This window comes from Martes martes (genome assembly GCF_963455335.1).
Source record: "Martes martes genome assembly, chromosome: 10".
Classification (NCBI taxonomy): Eukaryota; Metazoa; Chordata; class Mammalia; order Carnivora; family Mustelidae; genus Martes; species Martes martes.
In genome coordinates this window covers 8,950,928-8,969,602 of record NC_137898.1, presented here as the reverse complement: position 1 = coordinate 8,969,602, position 18,675 = coordinate 8,950,928, and the positions used below count along the sequence as shown (strand labels likewise).

Genomic DNA, 18,675 nt, shown 5'->3' with positions numbered 1-18,675 from the left:
CTTATCCGTCGTCCTTTATTTTCCCAATTGCAGACACCGCCCTCTCCTCTCCCCACCGCCCACAGCAGAGAACAGCTGAGCCAGGAGAAGCTGAAGAAAACAGCTTTTTATTTGTTACTATAAGAACCAATTACAGAATCCGAGGTTAAAAAACGGACAAAAGATCTTTATTTCTGAGAATTGGCGTACAAAAGGCGGAGGGGGCGCAGGGAGGGAAGGAAAAGAGAGAGCATGGGCTGGGGTTGATGCCAGCTTAGGCTTAGGGGCCTCAAACTCCGATTAGGAAAGTCCGGACACCGGACAGGAAGAGAAACCCCCATTAGAAAAAAAAGATAGACATGGCAGTCATGGCAGTGCACATCCCCCTCCCCCAACCACCACCTCCTATCCATTTACTCTTCCCCCTCCCCCATCCCCTTTCACAAAGGGAGGCAAAATTTTTAAAAAATTAAAAAACCCTCCCCCCAAAACTGTCCAAGACAACTGTGGGTCCTACCCCCCAAAACAGGCTAGGTTCCCCACAATGGGTCAAGTTCCTGCAGTGTGCCCTCCACCACCAGGTGTGGAGAAGCGTGGGAAAGGGACAAGCCTCCAAGTGGTAACACCAGAGGGCGCCCAACCCCTCCAAGGACACACACTCACTTGCTCCCTCCCTCACTCACTCCTCATTCCCTTTGATACTAGAGGGAAGGGAGGTTGGATGCCCTGGGCACCCACCCTCTAGCTTTCAGCCCACCTCCCTTCCCACACAGATGCTCAATCCTCCAGGACAATGGGCTCATTGGTGCTGGCAGGATGTGAGGGTGCAGACAGTGGGACTGGGGGCCGCACTGCAATCAGTGGTGGCTTCACCTTCAGGGGCAAGTTGGGCCGGCGGGCAGCTCGCCGCATTTCCAGATGGGTCAGAGCCTTCCGCAGGGCCCTGGCCAGGAAAAGAAGAGTGGAATGAAACAGGCTAATAAGACTCTTGAGGTGAAACCCCAGATTTCATACTCCAGTTCTGCCTTCTGCCCCTTTCTTTCCTGACATCCCCATCCCGCACCCAGTCCTCCTGGAGCTGGTCTCTTTCAGAACTGGTATTATCCTTACCCACCAATCTGGGCTGTCAATCTCTCGGCCCCTCCCATGGTGGCCTCCCTACCTGGTATCCTTTGTGGCCACAAACACCACCGGATTGGGGGCATCAGCTGGGTTTAGTTTTTGACGCTTGGCTGCTGGCTGTGAGCCGGAGCGAATCCCTGAGGCCAGAGGCCTTCCGTTGGCAGAGAAGGGGACCCCCGCTCCTGCCATCTGGAAAGTGGGGGGGTAGGGGGACAGCACAATGAGAGAGGACTCACAGATTCCAATCAGAAATAAAAGCCCACCCAATCAGTCTGGCTCGCTCCAGCTGTCCACTCACAGTTTCATAGGCCCGTTTCACCATAATGCCCCCCAGACCCCGGTTCTGGGTCAGCTGGTTTCTGTTGATCGGCGTCTTGGTACCCCGAGGTGTTTTTGGTTTCAGAGGCGCCTGAGCCACTGCCAAGGAAAACATAAGAGACAACTTAGAGAACTTTCATGCTTTCTCTTCTCTATGTAGTTTCCCTGGGCATCCCCAAAAGCAGTGATGGGGAGAGGGCTCTGGCAAGCAATTAGCACATGAGTGTGATCTTATCATTCACTACGGGTAGCTTATGAGAACTGTTATTAATGTACAAAAGGACAGGCTGTTAGACTAAATCTCACTGGACTTTGACGGTGAAAGGATGACAGAGAACCTGACACCACCTGACCAGTTCCGTCCCCTACCCAAATCTTTGACGATGGTTGCCAGCGGCAGCCGCACCAGAGGATGAATCTTCAATGGAGTCTTCGCAGCCTTAGGAAGTCGAATGGAGCCTAAAGAACAAAGAAGAAAATTCTTGAAGGGGCTTCGCTATTCAGGCCTCTCCTATGGCCAGGAGCCACATCTACTCGCCTTCCCAAGCACTGTGGCCTGCCATCCCTGCTGTCATTAGACCTCCAGAGAAACACTGGTCTCTGCTCTGCTTTCTGGCCAGAGCATCCCGACCTGCCACTAGCCCCACCACTCCTGCCCTTACACTCCGCCTTGATGGCATTGGCATTGATAGGGGCATAGGGTCGTCGGGCAGCCCTCCTCGGCTGTAACAGGTCCCTGCACATGCGTCTGGCCAGACGGGTCAGCTTTGTGGTCTGGAGCAGGAATGTTTGCCTGTTCTTAGCCAGCAGCTTGGCCCGGTTGGCGCTGGTCGTATAGGGAGAGAGACTCTGGGCTTCAGGTCTAGACAAATGACCCCTCGAGTGTGGCTCCTGGAAGAACGACATGGGAAAAAGGGAGAGCCCAGATGGACACTGGGGCTCTTCTTTCTTCCATTCTCCACAAAAAGCAATTTATTCCTGCCTGATCTCTTTACTGCCATCCCGACCTCCCCGTCTCTCCAACCACCATCGTGCACGCCCTCCCCACCTGCATGCACATCAAACCATCACCATTTAAGGGGCTGGGTGTTCTGGCTTTCACCTAAAGCTCCCATCAATATGCTTAACTGCTCTCCCCAGCCTGCTCCCCATCAGTCCTTACTGTTGTGCCCCGAGCAGCCCCCTCAAGCTGGGTCGGGGTCTTCAGCCCCCCATACTTCTTCCAGTAGATCCAACAGGAAGCACAGAGCCGGCACTGCATGTTGGGTGGGCCCCAGGCGTACCACTGGGCAGACTGTGTGGCTGCAGGAGCATGGAGAGAAGGGGGTAGTTTGGGAAGAATACATCACCTGAGCCCCTCAGGTCCTTGGGCCAGAGAAGACCTTACCCACCCCCAACATCCCTAGCCTTCCCTGGAACTCACTGTGGCAGCTCTCGCAAGTCAGGCCCTTCTGGAATCCAGCCCCATTCATGCCGGGTTTCGAGCCCACAGAGATGATCTGGTTAGGATTTGGCTTAGTACTAATGGGAACAGTGTGGGGAGAAACCAGGAACTGGTCAAGGAAGAGAATCCCATTTCCACCTCGTGTCTATCATCACTAACTCTTTGACCCTGACTCCCGCCCACCACCAATCACTAAGAAAAGCATGAGCTGGAGGAGAGAAAAAGAAAAAGAATGCACCAGCCTCCCCCACCTGCCACACTTACTAGGTAGGGATATAGACTTGTTTTAGTTTGCTGTCTGCTTCAGCAGCTTTCAACCTTTTCTGCAGGAAGGGACAAAAAAAAGGAAGAGGCGGATCAGACATCTCTGCAGGAGGATGTCATCAACTCCCAAAGGCAGAGGTGAGCAGGAGGCCCCTGGTCCAGCCTTCCCAGCCCAGCCCGTACCTGCTGAATATAGCGGTCTGTGGTTTTCCACATGTAATAAAACTGGACTATGCTGGCGAGTGACTTCCAAGGTAGCTAAGGAGACAGAGAGAAGAAGCAGAGCTGGCATCTGGCCCCAGGTCCTGGTTCCCTCACCCGTCATCTCTTCCACCTCTCCACCCAGCCCCATCCACTTACGAAGTCCTGGCGAATATCATTGAAATCCTTCCCGTACTTCTCCAGGGCCTCCTCAAACAACATGGCCTCTGAGGCAGACCACTCCTCCATCTCATCCCGACACAGCACCGGGCCCCCCTGGGGCACCAGGGTGGACATGGCTTTAGCCAAGTCATAGCCGTTCCTCTGCAACGTATCCATCGCATGGAACTACAGGGGAGGTAGGAAACAACGCTGATGGCCCGAGCCCCTCTGCACCACGCCCTCGGAGACCCTTCCTCTCCTGTCCCCGGGCTCTGCAGGTCCCCACGGAGCCCAGAATGTCCGACTGCGCAGCCGCATCTGCTCACCAGTGTGATATCTCGGGAGGCAGCGGCTGCGCTCATGTGCAGGCTCGGCTGCCGAATGGAGCTGCTGCAATCCAGGGCTCTTGCAAAGGTGCCCACAGCTCTGAGGGAGAGATTGAGAAGTCAAGGGGGAAAGAAGAAGGCATGAGTGGGCTGAGGCACCAAGCCAAATAAGGAAAACACCCATGCCAAAAAAAAAAAAAAAAAAAAAATCAAGTCCACCTCTGAGAATGCAACGCAAGATGTCCACACCGCCCTCAGCCCACCTTCCCCATCCACCCACCCCTCACCGGGCCACCACGAGAAACTGATCAATCTGCCGGTCGGTGAGAGGGTTGTCTGGGTCCCAGACCTTCATCTCCATCTTCTGTTGGTTCCGATTATCGGATTCCCCTGGGGAACAGGGCGATGGCGACATCAGGGACAGGGAAAGGAGGGTAAGTGTCTTGACACAACAGCACCTCGTTCCTCCTTGCCTCCCGCTCGGATTCTGTCAGCCATCTCAACTCTCAGACTTCTCTTCCCAACTGTGCCCAATTGGCCCTCTCCGGTTCCCAGGGTCCTGTGCCATCAGGGTGGCAGCAGAGAGTCATGAAGACAGTGCAGCAAACAACTCCACAGCACACCATTCACAGACACTACCGTATTCCGTGACCCAGCAGCTGTACGGTCTGTCCTGTTGCTCACCCTCTGCCAGGCGATCTGGGATCTCAGCTTGGTATTTGCAACCAACTCTGATCTCTCCCTGATCAGCTAGAAGTGTCTTCTGCACAGGGTCAAACACCAGTGAGTAAAAAAAGCAGTCCTGGAGATGGGAAGAAACGGTGAGCAGGCAGCAGGTCTCAGAGGCAGAGGGCAGTGGGGAAGACCCAGAGTTCCCAAAACAGGCAGTCTGTCAACCTATACCTCGTCCCAGTTCTACTTTCCTCTGGCCTCGTTGGGCATACCCACCCCCCTCCTCCTCCTCCCAGCACCTCTTTCTCACCTCCTTTTCCAGGTATTGGCTCAAGATGTCAGTCTCATTCAAAAGGGTCACACTGCATTTCCCCCTACAGAAAAGAAATCCGAAAACCCTGGGTGAGCTCCTCGTTCCCTCTCCACGGCATCTCCAATACACCACCCCCCTCCTCCCCACCTTCTGAACAAGTGCATGCAGGCCACAGTGGCCCGGATCGTCCCATACCGTATGTGTGTGGCTGGTAACGATTCAAACTGCCGAGAAAGAAAAAGCTCCCGGTGCTTCAGCTGATGTCGCTGCTGCTCTGATACCCCTGGCTGCTTTGATTCTTCCTCAAACTCCCCTGGGAGACGAAGGAGGAAGAAGCCAAGTCAGAAACTAATTCAGAAAGAAGCCACCCTGGAAACTCTAACCCAGGGAAAACACCTCCTATTTACCAGCTGGTTTCTCCGCATTCCCCAGGCACCTGCCTCTCACAGTTTTAGTCCACCAGCTCTCCCACTTAGCCCTCTTCCCCATCACAGCGCTCCAACTCCCCGTTGCTAACGTTGTGGGAAGAGCTGCTGAGAGTGCACAGAATGCCACAGAAACCCATCCCGAACCCAGGCGCCAATGCTCAGAAGCCACTCATAAAGCACAAATCTGCCCACACAAGGCCCGACAAGAATATCACACTCATCTCTCTTGCTAAACCAGCCTGAGGTCCAGAAACCCAACACGGTGAAAAATCATCACACAAGGTTGTGCTTACCAGTTCTTTTCAGATTTCAGGACTCTCTTCCCTCTTAAACATCATGCAACCCTAACTACGCTTCACTGTCCACTGGGTTAATGGTAAGCTTGTGGGGCTTCCAAGGCCAGTACCTCTCAAGCCAGTGCCAAAGCCTTCTTCCCCAGGCACTGCAACTTTGCCCTGAAACCTTGGTGGAAAGGGTTAACTTGGCTGGGGGCCAACCAAACCGGGAGGGGGCAGGACAGCCACAGGCCAGGCTCATTGGTGCATTGTTCCCAACCTCAGGGAGAAGGGGGGGGTGGGGGTGCAGCAGGCTCCACCCCTTGCCTGTGTGCTCCGGAAACCCTGTGCTAAGGCAAGGGGGGGACCACACCCCCCCACCCCCTCTGATTGGACAAGGCCAAGGTCAGCCCCTGCCAGATGGGGCTGTAAACCCCAGAGGGCCAGAGAACTTGGTAGGCCTAGCTCCTCCTTAACCCCTTCATGCCCAAAGCTGCCTGAAATAAGAAAAATAATTTCAGAAGGAGGAACACAAGGAAGAAGAAAGAAAACCAAACAAGGAAAGGAAAAAAGAAACTAAAGAAAACAGAAGGAAATATGTTTTTTAAAGGAAGATGAAAGCATAAAGAGAGGGAAAATAAGGCAAAAGGCAAAGATGTAAATTGGAGTGGTGAGAAGACAGAACAGTTGAGGAAGAGGAAAAAGGGCAAGAAAACTTTCCCAGGTTCCCAGTCGCTCCCTTCAGTGTATTCTCACTACCTCGTGATCACAAAATTAGGCTGTTTCCCTATTACGCAGGCTTCTAAGTACAAGCTCTTCCTCTTCAACCTTGACCTTTACAATCAGCACTCACTGTCCCAATGTACCCAAAACTGCCCCCCAAGGGTCCTGCTTCTCTAAACCCCTTCCCCATCCCCTATTTAAATACTATCATCTCTTTTACACCCATCATTCAGATACACAGTCACACACAAGCCATTTTCTGGCTTTCCTTATCATGGTCTCTCCACCCTGCTTCCAACCCCAACGTGTAAAAACAGGCCTCCCTCCGCAGACCAGGCATTTCCCACCCCCAAACTCACACCCCTGCTTTTGGGCATGCTACCAGGGGAAACACCTGCAGGGACATGCCTGGGCCTCAGATCATGGGGAGGGGGAGTGGAGGGGTGTTAGGGTGAGGTGGGGGTGCACAGACACTCACTGGCATTGCTATCAGCCAGGCTGTTGAGGCTACTAGAAATGTCCCTTCGCCGGAAAAGGCACACAACCTTTGCCTCCACGTTTCCGTTTGCAGTCTAAGGGGATAAAAAAAAAAAAATGGCAGTTAAAATTGGTCATTTTAAAGTGGAAACTCATAAAGAAGAAACTAACCACCGTGAATAAGATTCTAAGGGGTGTAAATAGAAAGACCCAAAAAATTATGAATAAAGAGACTTACACTTATGGACAGACTTCCGAACTTTTTTTTTTCCCCCAGACTTTCCCTTTCCTTAGACCCCCTGAGATAGAATAGTTACGTTCCCACCCAACCCTCTAAACCTTTCCTGAATACATCCAATGAATGAATGAATGAATGAATGAATATGAATGGGCACTTAGGATCGGGTTGGTTCCCCGCCCCCACCCCCTGGCTTCCACCTGAAGTTAGTGACCTCAGAAGAAAAAGACACCCCCCCCAAGGGGGATGGGGAGGCAGGACAGGACAGAGGTGGGGCTCTGCTCCACTCACCTTGTTGAGCTCCTCAATCCGTCTAACCAGGTAAGGATTGCTAGAAGAATTTTCAAAATAGACGTAATCTGTAGGAGGAGGTGGGGAAGCATCGGGAAGATCAGAGGAGGGGATGGGAAAGACTGAGCACCAGGATAGGAGAAAAAGTAGGCCTGAGAGGACCAAAGGATAAGGGTCCAGCTAGCGAGGAGCCTGAAATGTGGAAGTGGAGAGACTACCAGAAAACAAGGGGTTTCCCCCACCACCACCGGTGACCACCTAGTTCTTTTATCAAATCCTTCACTCAAAAGTGAGCCTTAAGAGACGAAAAGCAGGGGGTCCCCCGGCAGTCCCCACAACTCAACGGTGGAGTTGCACCCCAGTCTCGGCCAAAAGAGCAATTGTTATTGACTCCAGCGCAGGGTCCTCACCTTTTAGATCCCAGGCGCACAATAACGACCGGGGGAGGGGGGGGCGGGGAGGAGGAAACCTCCCGTCGGTTCCCGCTCAGGTGGCAGAGCGGTCGCCTCGGGCCCCCCCGCGCCCCCTGCATGCCCTGTCAGTTCCTTCGGAATCACTTTTCCAGGCCCCACTCCTCGACCCAGGGGCCCCCGACGCGAGCCTGAGAGCGCCGTCGGGGCTGCCCGCAGCCTCTCCGGGAGCCGCGGCGCCCCGCCGCGCGTCGCCGGCCCCGCACCCTCGCTCCCTGTGCTCCCGGTTCCGGTTCCGGTCCGCGCTCGGGACCACGCCGCCCCAGGCGCGGCTCCCCGCGCTGCCGGGTGCCGAGCCTCTCCGGCCCCGGACCCCGACCTCTCCCGCCGCGGACCCCGCAGCCCCTGCGCCCGGTACTCACCCCCCACCCGGTACATGTTGGCCGCCATGGCCGTTCCCGCCGCCGCCTCCGGCCGCACAAAGGGGTCCGGGAGGCTCGCGGGGGCAGGGCTCGGCTCGAGGCGAAGCCCCGAGTGCGGGGCTGGCGCTTCGCGGAAGTCTCAGTCGGGCCCGCGCAGCCGGCACCTCCGCTGCCTCAGCCGTCGCGGTTCATCCCGGCCCGCGCTGTCGCCGCCGCCGCTACCGCCTCACGCCCGGGACGCCGAGGCCAGCGCCGGTCCGCTCGGCCTCTTCCGGAACGAGCTCGGCTCCCGCCGGACCGGAGCCAGGCTCCGGCTCCCCCGCCCCCCCGCCGCCCTCGCCAAGCCCCACCAGACGTAGGGCTCTGCCGGCCGCCGGGAAGGCTTGCCCTGCCCGCCTCGGGGTTCGCCTCCTTCCGGAACACCTTCGGCCGATCCGGAGAACAAGGCCCGGCGCTCGGCTCAGGTCGGAGAGCGAGACCCCAGAGTTCGGCTACTTCCGGAAGAGATTCGGCTCCCTCCGGCCAACCGCGGCCCGGCGCTCGGTTATTTCCGTTGCAGCTCGGCCCCTCCTCCGAGGGCGGGAGAAGAGTTGGGCTTAACTCTCTCCTCGCCCGAGCCCCGCAGCTCCGCCTGCGGCCCCGAAGGACTCGCGCGCCTTTGAGCTCTGCCGGGTTATTTGCAAGCGGCTTTGCCTGTGATTTGCATGAGTGGCCTACGCTCCCCTACCCTTTCCAAACTCCTCTTTTTCTTCATCGCCACCCCCACAGGGCCCCGGAGGCGCCCAGCCGAGCCCCACAAAAGGACTGGGAGGCGACTTTGCTTTTGGTTTATTGCCCCTCAGCAGGCGGCGGGAGTCAGGGCCCAGGCTGGGGCTGCCCGGCTCAGCCAGCGGGTCTCTACAGTGTGTGCGGGGGTGCCATTCGCCCCCTCCAGGGAAACGCGCAATCGGGAATGTCTCGAAGTCCAGGAAAGGTCGACCCCTGGTCCTAGGGGTTTCGGGTGGGGCGGAGCCGCGCCGCAGGGCCGGTGGGTCCCCTCCCGCAGCGGTCAGACGTCGAGAGAGGAGGCAGGGGACAGGGAGGGGGTTCGAGAGGGCGTGGCGGGCGCCGGCGCCGCGCCCCCAGCGCCCAGCACTCGCCATTGGAAGATGCTGGCGTCCTTGCCCCCCAGCGAGATGAGGTGCGAGTCGTCGTGCGTGAACCGGACGCTGGTCACGTGGCTGCCGTGGCCGCCGTACACGAGGCTCGGCGCCTGGGCGGGAAGGAAGACCGAGTTGCGGTGGCCGCGGAGCCCCGGGCCTGTCCGGCCCGCCCGGCCCCAGAGGCCCCAGGAGGCCTCACCTTGGCGCGCGCGCACGGGTACTGGAACAGGTGCACTTTGCAGAAGTCGTCGGCCACGGCCACCACGCGCTCGTTGTGGGAGCGGCAGAGGGAGTTGATGTCGGTGCCATCCGAGCCGTCTGGCCACACGCCTAGGACGGCGGCCGGCCTCAGTGAGGCCTCTCCCCTTGGCCACCCACGGCCCAGGGCCGCACCGTTTCCGGCGCTCAGGCAGCCGCGGCCACCCACCGGCCGCGTTCCAGGCAATCCTTCCCAGTCCCGACAGCCCAGGGCCTGAGGGGCCTCCCGGGCTGGATCTGCCGGTTTCTCAACGCCCACCCCTCGACACATGCCCCGGATTCCAAGCCCAGTGCGGGCTCCACCTTGCCCTGGACCCCCCCCCCCACCCCTCCCTCAAGGTTCCAAGGCCCTGCTCACCATAGACGTGGAAGCCCAGAACGCAGGTGTAAGTGGCCCACTCGCGGTCTCGGCTGTCGTAGCGATTCCTCAGCAGCTTGCAGCCTCCAACCACATCCCCTGGACAGAGGGAACCCACCCAGCTCAGCTCTAACCCAGCCCTTGGTGGGGAAGACGCGGAGACAGGCAGGCTGGAAAGACCTGCGTGTGATCTGGTCACCGTGGTAGCAGCCCTCAGCCCGGGACAAAATCTAGCCCCATGTGCTTCCTGAAATCTTGCTCAAGTTCTCCTGACAGCTTCTCATCAGTTCTAGATAAGTCAATCCCTCCACACCTGCCCTGAGAAACTTGTCCAAAACAACCTCTTCCTAGTTCATTTTTCAACTCCCTCAAGTCCTCATGGGGAAAGACGTGTAAAACTGGGGGAGGTGGGATCCCAAATCACAGCATTTCTCCTCTGTACAATTCCAACCCATCTCCCCCTGTCTAAGTAACATCCCCTCTACCTACTCTCCTTCAACCACTCCCAACCAGGAGCAACCCCGCCAAACAAATAAAACCCACCGGGTTACCCACTCCCCATGCTCTTCCCTCCTTCCACTCACAGTAAAGGATCTCATAGTCCCCAGAATTGGACATGATGAAACTCCCATCCTTGGACCAGTCAAGGTGAGTGATGAAGCTGGAGTGACCCTAGGAGAAAGGGTCAAGAGACTAAAAATGTAGATACTGTTTCCCCTCCTCACATCCCCCTTAGTGCATGAGACCCCCCTTCAAGGAGTTTACCTGCTATGGCAATGCCCCACCCTCCAGCCCAGCCTCCTCACCACACAGCGGCCAAAGCGGCTAGACTTGGCCCCATCACTGGAAACGCTATAGATGTAGATCATGTTGTCATGGGAACCGATGGCCAGGTACATCCCATCTACAAAGACACTCACTCAGAGAGGGAAGGGCCAGGGACAGGTCTGGGTCCAGGGTAGGGGGTAGCTCCCACCTGGGCTATAGCGGACCACTGAGAGCTGCTCATTGCCGTCAGTGATGTCCGACACAATCTCTCGGGTCTCTGTGTCCAAAACCAGCCACCTGGAAGGGAGGCAGTGGAAAGCAGGTGTGAGGTTACCTGTCCTGAGCAAGGTGGGGGTTGGCAAGTTGGAGAGTCTCAGAGACACCGACAGAAAGGCTGTGATGTAGACAAGTCACCACTGTTTTGTTTTGTTTTGTTCTTTTACGAGAGGGAGAGTGGGGAGAGGGGCAGAGGGAGAGGCAGAGAGGGAACCTTAAGCGGGCTCCATGCCTAGCACAGAGCCCACACAGGGCTCGATCTCACGCCCCTGATGAGATCATGACCTGAGCCGAAATCAAAGAGTTGGATGCTTAACAACGGAACCCCTCAGGCGCCCCCAACACTCAATTCTTATGCTAGGAAACGGGAAGGGGCCAAGGAGAGAGAAAGGCTGAGGAGCTTCTGATGCCTCTAAGAAAGGAGGGCCTTATGGAGTCGCAAGCCTGGCACTTCCCTTTGTTAGTCTCTCCCACACCCCTCCCACCCCCACTGCTTCTCTATCCTAAGCTGCCACCTCCTCCACTCCCGGGTTTGGAGGGGAGAGTGGTTGAGTGTGATGACAGTTGCCACAGGAGAGCAGGCAAGGCCCGGGCTGCAGAGAAAAGCACTGAGGAGGGAGAGGAGCAGTTGGGGCCCCTGAGCAGGCAGCAGCCACCCTCCTCCCCCACCCCGGCCCCCGCACACACCCCATTCCCGGGGAAGCCTTCCCATACCTCCTGCTTGCCCCTCCCAGGAATCCTGGCTCCTCTCACCTCCCTGTGTTCAGTCCTACGGCCACAACTGCCCCACTGGGGTGGAAGTCAGCACAGAGACCAGTCTCCTGGGAGGGGGGAGAAGGTGAATTCAAGAAGATGCCTTTCTAGTGAAGGTTCCTGGATGGACACCTCGTCATGTTGGTAACACCAAAGCCTTCTCCTCCCAAGGATGAGACGGGGAGGAGAGGGACAGTAGACCTGGGGTGGAGGCAGGGTGTCACTGGAGCCCAAATGAGGTGATACTCAAAATATTTAACAACCAGAACTGAGCTGGGAAGCTGTGCTGGAGAATTAACCATTTGTTGCTGGATCGAAGGGGGTTTTGGGGGCTCAGGGGCAAGGGGGCAGTGTTCAGGGGACACTGGAGGCATCTGCACAGAAGAACAGAGATTTTAGTAGCCCACTTGGCCATACCAGTACAAACTGGCTGCCTCTGGGGAGAAGGGAAGAGGATGTTGGGGAAGGAGTGGTGGCCACAGAAGCCATGGTGGGTGTGGCACTGGGGAGCCAGGGACACAGGGCTCTACCTTGAGGTCAATGCTCCAGGCCAGTGCATGGCCCTCCCCATCCCACAAGCAGAGCTGCCGGTCGTGGCCACAGGTGAGGAAGCGGTTCTGGAAGGGATGTGTGCAGAGCCCCCAGAGCTCATCCGTGTGGCCCTGCAGCAGAGCATGGGCTGTGACCTCTACCCTGCCTCAGTAGCTCTTCCCACCCCCTCCCCGGAGCCCTGGGGGGTGGGGGGCCAACCTGGATTACAGGGGAGAAGCCCTGGGCCAGATCTCCCCTCAGCAACGCATTCTTCGTGGTTCCCACCAGCAGCTCAGAGCCCAGCCCCTCCGCAATGGCCCGCACAGCCCCAAAGTGTTCAGGAATCTGCGGGATGGCAGCAGAAGTCAGGGACCCACCGGCCATTCCTCTTCCTCCTCCCTCCCCTGACACCAGCCTAGCCCTCACCTCAGCCTCCTGGAGGGCCACCAATCCCGGCCCCCACTGGACCAGCCGGCGGTCCCGTCCGCCACCACTCAGCACAGTCCCGTCCCGCCGGAGACACAGGGCAAAGATGGAACCTTCGTGAGCGTGGGCCTGGGCCACAATCCCGTAGGTCTCTGTGGGCAAAAACATGAGTTGGCAAAGACATGTTGGCGTCGGGATGCCAGGAAGTGGGCCACTGGAGCAGCCCTGGCTGTCCCAAACACAGTAATAACTCCCAGCTGTTGAGTACCAGCTGAACACAGTCTCTGATCCTCGGCTATTATCTTCCCCAGTTTACAAACTGGACAACTGAGGCCCAAAGATGTGAGGTAACTTCCTAAAAACCAAACAACCAGAGGCAAAACTGGAATGTGAGCCCAGGATCTGGCAGATTCCCAAAGCCCCCAGCCCTGCCCCTTTGCCATGGTGTCCCTACCCTTCTAGACGGGCCTCTTAGAGGGCCCCTTGGGGCCCACAGACAACCATCAACTCTCGTGGTTAAAAAAAAAAAAGAACATCCACTTCTCTGTTCCCACAGACCCTCTGGGGTACTAGACTCCCCAGAAGCCACCACCCTCAACCGCGTACCTTTGGCCCCACCCCTGCCTGGGGTTCTGGAATCTGAGAGGCTCCGCCCCCAGGTGAGAATGTTCCCCTCTGAATCCCCAGTGAGAATGTCTCCATCCGGGAGGAACACAAAGCAGGGGATAAACTTGGGTTTCTTGTATTTCTGGGGGAGAGGCGAGCAGAGAGCAGGGGTCAGAGGGGAGGGTGGAGACTGGAAGTCACGGACCGTTGCCAGTTGGGGGTATCAGGGTCTACAGTACTCAGCCCAATACCTCCACCTCCACTCTGTCCTCCCACACCACCCCGCACCCATCCACGCCTCACCCCAAAGACACCCTGTTTCCGGGTGAGGGTCCCGTTCCCAGGAACCCCTGCTCCTCCACTCCAGTTCCAGAAGTGGACGTGGGATTTCCCACTGGTGACAATGCAGCTGCTGTCACGAGGGCTGAAGCCAACGGCCAAAACCGAGTCATTGGTACTCTGAAGGGAAGACACCAGATTCAGCCGCCCCAAGCCCTGAGCACCCTCACTTTACTCCACTTTTCAGTTTGCATCCTGACACCTGGTCTGCAGAAGCTCTAAAACCCCAAGACAAGCCTTCCTTCCGGACCCAGGCCCTGGTCCCCTAAGAGCACCCCTCCCAGTCACTCACGATGCCGGGACCACCCTAATGCCTGACACGCAATGGATCTCTCCGGAGACCAGAAACTTCCATAGTTCCCTTTCACAGCCTCGGAGAGGCTAAGAGGCTTCACTCCAGGTGACCCAGCCAGAAATGACACAGGGAATGTACAGGGAATGTACAGGGAAGTCTGGAGTTCGCTCTGTACTCTGCTGCTCTTAGCTCCCTAACCTCACGGCCACGCCAGGCCACCCGGACTCCCTCCTCACCTTGATCTCAGCCAGCTTCGTGCCTCGGCTGCAGTCCCACACTGACAGCATGTGCTCATTGGAATCATCCACGACACAAAGAAAAGCACCCTGATCCTGAGAATGGGGGACACATCGGTGAGGCCAAGTGAGGCCTAGAGGGCTGTGGGCTCACAGTCATTAGGCAAGGGCTGCCATCACGGCTGGCACAGGCAGGAGGAATGGACACCTGTCCCTCTCTCAGGAAAATCGGCTTGGGGGTGGGGGTGGGGTTCAGGAAGGCCAGAACTTTGGAGGCATCCTGGTGAAGTTCAAGGAGGCTCCTGGGCAAGGAAGCCGGGGCTCTAGAGGCTTTGGGGCCGGCTCACCGCCACTGAGAAGGCCAGGGCTCCCACGCCCCGCTCGAAGGCCCCCAGTCCAATCTCCTGCAACTTCAGCAGGGTCTCTGAGTCCCAGACGTGAACCACCGGCTGCAGGGGCTGGGAGGGTCAGAAAGGGGTCAGGGACTGGAAGGAAAGCCAGGCTGGAATTTCATCCCGTCTGCCTGGTGTTGGACTCTGGCCTTACCTTGCCATCTTTATCCACTCCAGCCGTCTGTCCTGAAGCTACACGAACACCATCCGGGTGGACGGCCAGGCTAAGTGGGGGAGGAGACGCTCTAGGGAAGGGGGTCGGTCTCTCAAGACCCCCCATGACACGTCCTCCGTGCTTGCAGAACCCTCCTGCTCCTCCACACCCACCCAGACCCTATTCCTGCCAAGCCCACCGTCCCCACGCCTAGAGCTGCCCACTCCCAGGCCCTGGGCCCCTCACCATCGAACGCAGTCCGTGTGGCCCCGGTAATGTCTCTGGCCGCCACCTCCAGGGCCCCCTGGGCCTCCCTCGGGCCGGTACAGCACCACCACACAGGCAATAAAGTAGACCACCTCCCCAGAGCGCAGCACAAACAGATTAGAGCGGGAGTCACGACCCCTGTACCCATAACTGGAGTGGGGATCACAGTCAAGGAAAGGGTCAGACCAAGGGCAGAATGAGGTAGAGAGGGGACAACAAAAGAGCTTCTGGCTGGCAGCACCACTGGCAGAGGATGGTAAGGGAGGAGTCAGAGGGCTTCCTGATCCCACGGACCCAGGGGGAAACCATCGAGAAGGGGGGGGTCCCCAAGATGGGAAAGGTGGCTCCCGTGGGACTGGAGGGGGCAGGATACACCCAGTCAAGGCTGAGGGTCTCCGGGGGTGGGCCGCTGGGCAGCTCCTCAAGGCTGCGGATGCCAGACGGGATGTACATGGTAATGGGGCGGCCACGAAGGAACATTTTCACTGAGATGCCTTCTACAGAGAGAAGGGGGGTGTCAACCACCACCCTGCAGCCTCCCTTTCAGGAAAACTCTACCCGCCACACCTCACAGGTCCCCCACAATAGCTCCTGGGGCTGTAACCCGAACCCCAAGTCTGTCATCCCAGCTCTTCCAGACTCCTCTGTACATACCCAAATTATAGTTGCTCCTCCGAGACCCAGGACCCCCAGGGCTGGAGAGGGGGTCTTTCCCCCCACGGCTGTTGGGAAGAGAGAAAAGCAGAGGGATGGGGTCAGGTCCCAAGAGCTAAGTGGGAAGGGGCAGGACACAAGAAAGGAGGTTCCTCTAGAGACCCAACAAGGTCTGCCGGCCTTGAGTCTGCATTCGGAGCATTCAGGGCCCCAAGTAGATGAGGACTTTCAGCTCCACGTAAGAGATGAGAAGGTTTAGGCTAAAGAGGCAGAGCACATGGCACAAAGCCCTAAAGCCTGTGAGAGGCAGTGCGGCATGGCAAGGGGGGCCTCTCCTCTAGACCACCAGGCTTCTGGCTGGCCTTTTCATTTCTCCATCTGTAAAATGGGACCAAAGCGAATGCAGAAAGGTACTCCAGCCCTGCCTTTCAGGGACCTGGGAGGTGAGCCAGAAAGTCCTTCTCTCACCAGAGGAAAGTAACAGGTGAATTCCCCAAAGAGCTGTCACTAGATTATGAGGCAGTAATATTTCTTTAGAGAATAAAGGAGACCAAGGACAGGGCTCAAATAAACACTCAGGGGTCCTGGGCCCTGTAGGTACTCTGAGACAATTATACTCAGCCACTAGGATTTCCCCTTGCTCTCTAGAAATAAAGCCTGTTAGGGCGCCCGGGTGGCTCAGCTGGTTAGAAATAAAGCCTGGTAGATAGGGGCACGGGGTTGGGGCAGGTGGAGCTGAGGGGTAGGGCTGAAACTCCGAAAACAATCATCTGTGAAAATCAGGACAACTTTCGGTACCTCTTAGAATCTTGGAAGGTTTGTGATGTTACAGTAGAGCCGGAGTCAGGAAGAGTAGGGTTTGAATCCTAGCTCTAGCTGTGTGACCCCAGGCAAATGACTTACCCTCTCTGAGCCTGCTTCTTCACCTGGCCAATGAACAGCAAGAGACCACCTACCCCCCAAGGATGTCGTGGGAACTGAATGAGGTGGAGAAGGTCGAGGGTTTAGCACAGGGCCGGGTACACAGCAGGTGGCCCAGGAGCACTTGTTCCTTTCTTCCTGTTGGGCAATGAGGTCCCCCCACCCCACCCAGGGAATTGAGGTGAGGGATGTGGAAAATCAAGAGCCTGAGTCTGGGGTGGGGTGGGCTAGGGAGGGGTGGGGGGTGGGGCAGGCTGGCCCACCTCTCCGTGCTCCCTGACCGCAGCAACAGGTTAGCCGAGGAAGCTGCCTTCCGGGAGAGTTTCTGCCGAGGGCGCTCTGAGGGGGATGAGGAGGAGGAAGAATTTCTCCGTGGCCTGGTAGGAGCATAGCGAGCAGGTCAGGATCATTCCCTCTGCTCGTGCTCCGCAGTCCTCCCAGCCCTCCTGGCCTCCGCCACAGGACACTCACGTGTCAGCACGCTGCGGGGACTGCACAAGCCTGAGGATCCCCGGGGGGCCAGGGGAACCAGTGCCACTGCTGCTGCTGCCTCCTCCTTCAGACTGGGTCCCACCAGGCTCTTCACTGCCCCCCTGGGGGGCTGGGGGCCCATTGCTCAGGCTAGGGGGACCCGGGGATGGCTCCGTCTCCACCTCGGTCTCCGTCTGGGTGCCCCGGCTCACCAAGGAGGGGCCGCACGCGGGTGGCAGTCCTGGGGGCGCTGCAGGGCTGCTGGGGAGACAGTGAATCAACCTGATGCCCCTAGAGGTCCCTGGAAGGAAGAGGGTGTGTGACAACAGGCATACCTGTCTCGGGTTGGAGCGGGCGTGCCAGGGTCCTGCAGGGGGTTGGGGGGCGCGTGCAGCCGCAGCAGGCGGAGGGCCTCGGCCAGGGCTGCCTTGACCAGCTCCATCTCCTTCTCCTGCACCTGAAGCCGCCGGCTCAAGGACTGCAGGGCCTCCTGAGCAGGGCCCTCACCTGGAAAAGGGGCAAGAGGCACTCAGAATGCACCCACCACAGGGAGAAAGGGTTGAGGGGATTCTGTCTTCCCCCAACTTTGCATTTGTGCAATAGGACTACCCCCTTCAAGCAGCCCCAGGCTTGGAGGCTGGCCCGGAGGGGAGGAGACGGGTGGTAGAGGATCAAGGGCCTCCTTCTGGCTGGGGCGGGCGAGGAGTCTGGCAGCGCTCCCTTCCTGCTGCTGTCTCAGCCTCCGCAAAGACAGGGAGTACCGTGGAGTACCAGGGGGGAAATATGGAGTACTGCCCAGGAACGTGGGAACCACAGAGTGAGGCGCAGCGCGGGTGAAGGATGACGGCCCACCCCAGAGCAGGCGCCAGTCTCCAGGGAAGGCAGAGAAACTGAGGAGGGGGCGCGAAAGGAGAGGGGGACACGAGAGCACAGTCATCTGAGGGCTCAGACGACCAGGAGAAGAGATCAAGAATGACCGGAGAGAGTATCAGTGGAGACGGAGTCATAGTGAAGGTCCCAGGGTAACGGGTCAGAAGTAAAACGACCCACAAAACCAGGAGAAGAGGCCCAGAATAACGCAGGGGACAGAGAAACACCCAGGGGCCCAGAGTAACACGGGGACCGGATGGCGTTGAGGAAGTTGGAAATGACAGTAGGAGATCCAAATAACTAGGGAGAGCGACCTGAGGACCAGTGGAGGATGCTCAGAGCCCCTGAGGCCGAGAAGCACGCGGGGACGCCACCAGACAGCCGTGGGGCTCTGGCAGCGGCCGACCGGCCGGCGCTCCGGGAAGGGGCACGCCGCCCGCCCCGCCCCGTACTCACCGGGCCCCCCGGCCCCGTCCATCCGGCCCCCGGCTTGCTCCGAGCGGCGGCGGCGGAGGAGGCTTCTAAGCCGCCGGGGCCATGGCCAGGGAGAGGGGAAGGGGAAGCACCCCGGGGCGCGCGCGCGCGCGGGTGCCCTGCCACCCCCCGGGGGCGCTGTCGGGCGAGGGGAAAGGGCCTGGAGGGGGCGCTGTGGGGCGGGGGCGGCAGGCTCCGGGGCCCGCCGGGGCCTCGGACTCTCCCGGGGCCGCTCTCGGCTCCCGGGGGTGGGGTGGCGGGGCCGTCCCGGGCCCCAGCGCCGCGGCACAAACAGGCGCCGGACGCGGAGCCGCCAGGAAGCGCGGGAGGGGGGGGCGGGACGAGGTGGGGGGGGCCGGGCCGCCTGCTAACCCCTCCCTGTCCGGGCCTCGCCGCTCGGGACCCGGGCAGGGCCAACT

General features: G+C 58.5%; 2 protein-coding genes across 5 annotated transcripts; both read right to left on the bottom strand.

Annotated features, from left to right (window-relative positions):
• Positions 1–86: 86 nt before the first annotated feature.
• MTA2 (metastasis associated 1 family member 2) lies at positions 87–8,589 on the bottom strand. 2 transcript variants are annotated; one of them, XM_080817359.1, is made up of 18 exons: positions 8,066–8,589; positions 7,234–7,301; positions 6,706–6,799; positions 4,997–5,114; positions 4,799–4,862; positions 4,501–4,618; positions 4,104–4,206; positions 3,817–3,916; positions 3,488–3,676; positions 3,311–3,385; positions 3,128–3,186; positions 2,843–2,940; positions 2,582–2,721; positions 2,082–2,310; positions 1,789–1,878; positions 1,400–1,518; positions 1,142–1,290; positions 87–922 (listed from the first exon to the last, which is right to left on the bottom strand). In XM_080817359.1, the coding sequence occupies exons 1-18, from the start codon at positions 8,091–8,093 to the stop codon at positions 757–759; spliced, it is 2,007 nt and encodes a 668-aa protein (XP_080673485.1). In that variant the 5' UTR covers positions 8,094–8,589; the 3' UTR covers positions 87–756. The 2 variants fall into 2 exon arrangements, with proteins under 2 accessions (XP_080673485.1, XP_080673486.1); XM_080817360.1 differs by lacking the exon at positions 8,066–8,589 and adding an exon at positions 7,644–7,927.
• Positions 8,590–8,871: 282 nt separating this feature from the next.
• On the bottom strand, positions 8,872–18,380 carry EML3 (EMAP like 3). Of its 3 annotated transcripts, none has more exons than XM_080817355.1 (22): positions 18,239–18,380; positions 17,248–17,419; positions 16,913–17,173; positions 16,705–16,818; positions 15,521–15,588; positions 15,240–15,363; positions 14,846–15,016; positions 14,600–14,669; positions 14,401–14,511; positions 14,054–14,149; positions 13,487–13,642; positions 13,184–13,325; positions 12,578–12,729; positions 12,371–12,496; positions 12,151–12,282; positions 11,621–11,688; positions 10,800–10,888; positions 10,630–10,727; positions 10,408–10,495; positions 9,824–9,922; positions 9,407–9,537; positions 8,872–9,317 (listed from the first exon to the last, which is right to left on the bottom strand). In XM_080817355.1, the coding sequence occupies exons 1-22, from the start codon at positions 18,258–18,260 to the stop codon at positions 9,114–9,116; spliced, it is 2,694 nt and encodes an 897-aa protein (XP_080673481.1). In that variant the 5' UTR covers positions 18,261–18,380; the 3' UTR covers positions 8,872–9,113. The 3 variants fall into 3 exon arrangements, with proteins under 3 accessions (XP_080673481.1, XP_080673483.1, XP_080673482.1); XM_080817357.1 differs by having other exon boundaries at positions 15,240–15,360; XM_080817356.1 differs by having other exon boundaries at positions 16,913–17,170.
• Between the last annotated feature and the right edge of the window lie 295 nt (positions 18,381–18,675).

Excerpts from the sequence above, each read along its gene's own strand:
- EML3 (XM_080817355.1), bottom strand. The coding sequence starts at position 18,260 with ATGGACGGGGCCGGGGGGCCCG. Across the intron at positions 16,819-16,912 it reads TCCCCGCAGCGTGCTGACAC|GCCACGGAGAAATTCTTCCT; the intron begins GTGAGTGTCCTG and ends TGCTCCTACCAG. Across the intron at positions 10,889-11,620 it reads GTAGGACTGAACACAGGGAG|GTGGCTGGTTTTGGACACAG; the intron begins GTGAGAGGAGCC and ends CCTCCCTTCCAG.
- MTA2 (XM_080817359.1), bottom strand. The coding sequence starts at position 8,093 with ATGGCGGCCAACATGTACCGGGTGGGGG. Across the intron at positions 4,863-4,996 it reads TTACCAGCCACACACATACG|GGGGAAATGCAGTGTGACCC; the intron begins GTATGGGACGAT and ends TCTTTTCTGTAG. Across the intron at positions 4,619-4,798 it reads GCCAATACCTGGAAAAGGAG|GACTGCTTTTTTTACTCACT; the intron begins GTGAGAAAGAGG and ends TCCCATCTCCAG.